We start from the raw sequence: 4,682 nt of genomic DNA on the forward strand, positions 1-4,682 counted from the left end.
TGGAAATACCTCTATATATTGGAGGAAGGACTCTTGCCACTTTATTCCTCGGGTTTCGTGGACAATAACACAACGTTGTTCCAGGAAGATGGAGCACCGTGTCACACTGCTAGAAACACCCAAAAGTGTCAGGAAGAAAATGGTATCCAGAAGTTGCCCTGGCCGAGCCAATCTCCTAACATGAACCCCATCGAAAACCTTTGGGCCATACTCGACCGGCAAGTCAAGAAACAACCAAAAAAAAAAAAAAACTTCGATGAGCGACCTACTCCAAGTTTTGAAGCAAGAGTGGGCGAAAATCCCACAATCTAGAATTAATTAGATGATTCTCACAATGCTCAAAGGATCAACGAACTCCACGAAGCGAAAGGAAGATCTACTCGATATTAATTAAATTATAAATATATCAGTTCATGTGAATATGACTGAAAAATTTAATTTTTTTCTGAAAAGGTGGTGTGTATTTACTTGTGACCACGCTGTGTATATATTTACCGATCTTGGAGTAGGACAGAATATAATGAGTGGGTTTTTCCGGTTAGGAAAATATTGGCTTACATAAAAAATATTATTTTAGAAAAGTTTGCGCCACCTATACTTTTGAAAATTGAAATACCGAATTTAAGAAACATGTCTTGGAATCAAATTCAACAACAATTAAGACACCCGAATAATCCTGTTGTGTTTTTTGATATCACAATTGGATCAACTGTAAGTATTTTTCAAGAATTTGAAAGATCTATCGACCAAAATTATTTAATTAAATATTGTTACTAGAAATTAAAATGCAACCCACGATATTCGTAAAGCCTAACTTCGAGCTTCCACAATTTGTCAAACGGCGGTCGTAGTAACTAGTTGTACTATCATATACTATAACTATAAATTATAATTACTCTAATGGGGAGGGGGAATTACCCAATTACATTATGATATAACTACTTCATGGCTTTAACGTCGTGCCAATTGTTTGAAATATAATGTTTGATAATTCCTCTGACTCTGCGAGAAATATAGCAGTTAACAACAACATGCTTTCTCACGAATTTATTACAGTATATAATATAGACTGGATATATGCCGTAGTATGTGATTGATGATAATAAAAATTAATATTTATCCTACACTTTAAGTTATAAATAAAACTTATAAAGTGTTTCACTAATAGTAATAGTATTACTCCTAGTTGTACTACTAGTACTAGTAACATTGCTTGTTATAAATTATAATGATGTATCACACTTGTGATTTAATTTATTTCGTTCCTGAGTTACAGTTATTAGAGATTTTGCACTGTATTCCATTCAGACATCCCTTTAAGTTTAACATTTCTGTATCTTTGTTTGTTTTGAATTTCACGCAAAGCTACACGAGGGCTACCTGCGCTAGCCATCCCTAATTTAGCAGTGTAAGACTAGAGAGAAGGCAGCTAGTCATCACCACCCACTGCCAACTCTTGGGCTACTCTTTTACCGATGAATAGTGGGATTGACTGACACATTATAACAGGGATTCAAACCCGCAACCCTCAGATTGCGAGTTGAGTGCCCTAACTACCTGGCAATGCCGGGTCCTGTATCTTTTGTAACACATTACTATAATCTGTCACCATTATTGGGTGGCATGCAGTAAGTTTTTAATAGATATAAACAAATGATAAATTATTTCAATTTTAAGCATACTAACAAGTATTATTATTACTACTACTACTAGCCTCTAGTACAGAAACTAGATATTTTTTTAACAAAACTAGTTTGTTTATAATATGTTATGTTTTTATGTAGATTTTCAACATTCATTGTTGAAAACATTAATTTTCTTTATCGACTTTTTTTTAATTTAGAAATTTTACTAAATCAAAAGTGCTTTTCAATTTTACATTTTACAAGTAAGATAGAAATTAACAGGAAATTTTTCATTTATATTCCACTGTTTCCCTATGAATAAACATAACATTATACATTGTTTTTTTTGTGCATTTTAAGTCACCCACCTACAGAGTTGTAGAAAGCACTAGCTGCTTATATTATCTGTGTTTGTCATATCAAAGTTTTTGATACCACAGTGATGTCTTTTACATCTGTAATAAGAAAAAATTGTAAGAATTCAAATTTCATGATTGGCTCTTTGTTCTACTGAAAGTGAAAAGTAGTTTGTTTGTAAGAAGCAAGTGTTCTTACCTAACATTTTAATACAAAAACACAAGTGATGTTAAGAAAGTATGTTGATATAACTACAGAAAAAAGGATAGCTGGTAAAAATGAAACTTTTTTTTTATTATTATTATTGATTATCTGTACATGTGTAAAATGATTTTCAATTTACTATGGTTTTCTTTTTTTAGACATTGTTGAGAACTCTTTAACTACTTGATACGTGAAATATCCATAAATCTACATAATTTACTCTATGTACATTATTTGTTATTTCATGTATAAATGTGAAAAACACTAAATATCAGCTAGGAATTAAGTCATAAAACTTACTTTTAAGGTATTTTAATTTTAAAACCTATTTTTCTCAAATAGTATGGTTTGTTTTTATTTTATTTTACATGTACATGTATTCTGTTTATTGATAGGAAGTTGGAAGAATGAAAATGGAACTTTTTGCAGATGTTGTCCCTAAAACTGCAGAAAATTTTAGGTATGGTGTTTATGCCATCTTGATTTATCCAGATTAAATGGTCAATTGATATATTTTAGATTTTTAATTACATATCATGATATAGTTAAAAAATACATCTATGCATTAAATGACTCATTAGTTTTTGTCTTTTTTTTTAGTTTCAAATATGATAGTGTAAAATCAGAGTAAATAAATACATCTTTTTTTATATTTTATAAAAGCATATTGTTTTGAATTTGGAACTTCAATTTTTCTATGAATAAGTATAATAAAGATCTGAGCTGCTCTATATATTTGTTGTTGATACTGAAGTATGTTTTAAAAAGTGAATAGATTTCATTGCAAATGGCTCATGTGTATATATATTAAGGTAATCATTAATTACATAAAATATAAGTATTGTATGTACAATACTTACAAGTTTAATACTCATTATATTTTTTTTCTTCAGACAATTTTGCACTGGAGAATACAAAAGAGATGGAGTACCAATTGGCTACAAAGGCGCAACTTTCCACAGGTATCAAATTAGATAAACATAAAGTGTAAGGTGACTGAAAACCATCCATCCTGGGTTTTTTTTTTGTTAGAAAAGTAGCTAAGAAGAAATAAACAACCAATATGGAAACCATGAAAATTAATTTCATAAGTAATTGATAAAAATGGAAAGTTTCAAAATTATGAATGATAATCCTAACCTGTTGGAAATTTCATAAACCTTTTGACCCCAAAATTTAGAATAGATGTAATTCTGTTCATACGTGTGTGTGAGAGGAACTTTGAAGATCCATGAGAAAGCTTTTATAAAATTTGAGCAACAAGTGAAAAACAACTACTTGTGCATTACTAAAACAACACTCAAGTTCATATATGTTATACTTCTGTTATATTTAAAGTTTATCAAAGTATACATTTTATATTATCTGTTTGTTTTGCTTATTAAGCACAATGTTACACGATGGGCTATTTGTGCTGTACCTACCATGAGTATCCGTGTTGTCTTAATGTTGTATACCCTCAGACACTGCTGAACTACTGGGGAGCATTATTATCAGAAACCTCATTTCAAAATTTTTTATTTATATTTTAATACTAGCTGTACCCAGCCACGCGTTGCTGTGGCTCAGTCTGGTTAAATGGAAAATAAAGAAAAGAGAAAGCACACGTTTCTAATATGTTTAATTTCACAATGCTTGTGGGTATACAATATTTTTTGTTGTTCCATTGTCTGTGCAGATATAGAGATTGTCTGGTTTATTCATACCGATTAATGATTCGAGAGAATGACGACAATCACATTTTGAAATGCCGTCAATTGTTTCACCAATACATCTTAGATATGTATGCAAAAATCGAAACAGAACGTTTGATATTCATCCGTTTGAATCAGACCAAGCTTCGCTCTGAAGAATACGTTCATTTGCGAGATGCAGTTGTAAATGATGGTAATACAGCTAACGTTGGAAGACTAACGATTTTGCTATCTTCATATACAGGCAGTCCACGTCATATGCATGAATACGCTCAAGATGCAATTCCATATGTTCGTCACTACGGGCGTCCAGACCTATTCATTACATTCACATGCAATCGGCGTGCCAATTATCATGTTGCGAAATATCAACCAGCCAAAGCTTTACAACGGCACGTGGCTTGCAGTAAAAAAATTAATGAGCAGCGTCGTAGAAGCAACAATCTTGACAGGAAATTTTAAAGGTGAAGATGTCCTCATTCCTCGCATTCCTATGATTCCAACGGATATGCCATTTCAATTTAAGAGATTGCAATTTCAAATTCGATTGGCGTTTGCAATCACCATCAACAAAGCTCAGGGCCAATCTTTAGAATTGTGCGGTTTAGATCTAGACACGGATTGCTTCTCACATGGACAATTATATGTTGTGTGTTCTAAAGACGGCAATCATTTTTTGGGAGGGTGCCGATGGATATCACTTCAACGTTAAGATGATAAATCCAGTCAGTGGCGAAGAAACAAATATGAAATGCAGCGCAATGAACTATTGCCCTGCAATATCCATCGTAGCATCGATGAG

The 4,682-nt window shown here is 32.0% G+C and overlaps 1 protein-coding gene across 1 annotated transcript in view; it reads left to right on the forward strand.

The window, feature by feature from the left end:
• The first annotated feature begins 592 nt into the window (after positions 1–592).
• Positions 593–4,682, forward strand: part of LOC106458695 (peptidyl-prolyl cis-trans isomerase H-like) — an 11,325-nt gene continuing 7,235 nt past the window's right edge. The window contains exons 1-3 of the mRNA XM_022384970.1: positions 593–711; positions 2,582–2,646; positions 3,080–3,148. Coding sequence (XP_022240678.1) covers positions 631–711; positions 2,582–2,646; positions 3,080–3,148 — 215 coding nt within the window. The 5' untranslated portion in view covers positions 593–630. The remainder of the gene's footprint in view (positions 712–2,581; positions 2,647–3,079; positions 3,149–4,682) is intronic.

The sequence above is a fragment of the Limulus polyphemus genome, unplaced genomic scaffold (genome assembly GCF_000517525.1).
Source record: "Limulus polyphemus unplaced genomic scaffold, Limulus_polyphemus-2.1.2 Scaffold502, whole genome shotgun sequence".
Classification (NCBI taxonomy): Eukaryota; Metazoa; Arthropoda; class Merostomata; order Xiphosura; family Limulidae; genus Limulus; species Limulus polyphemus.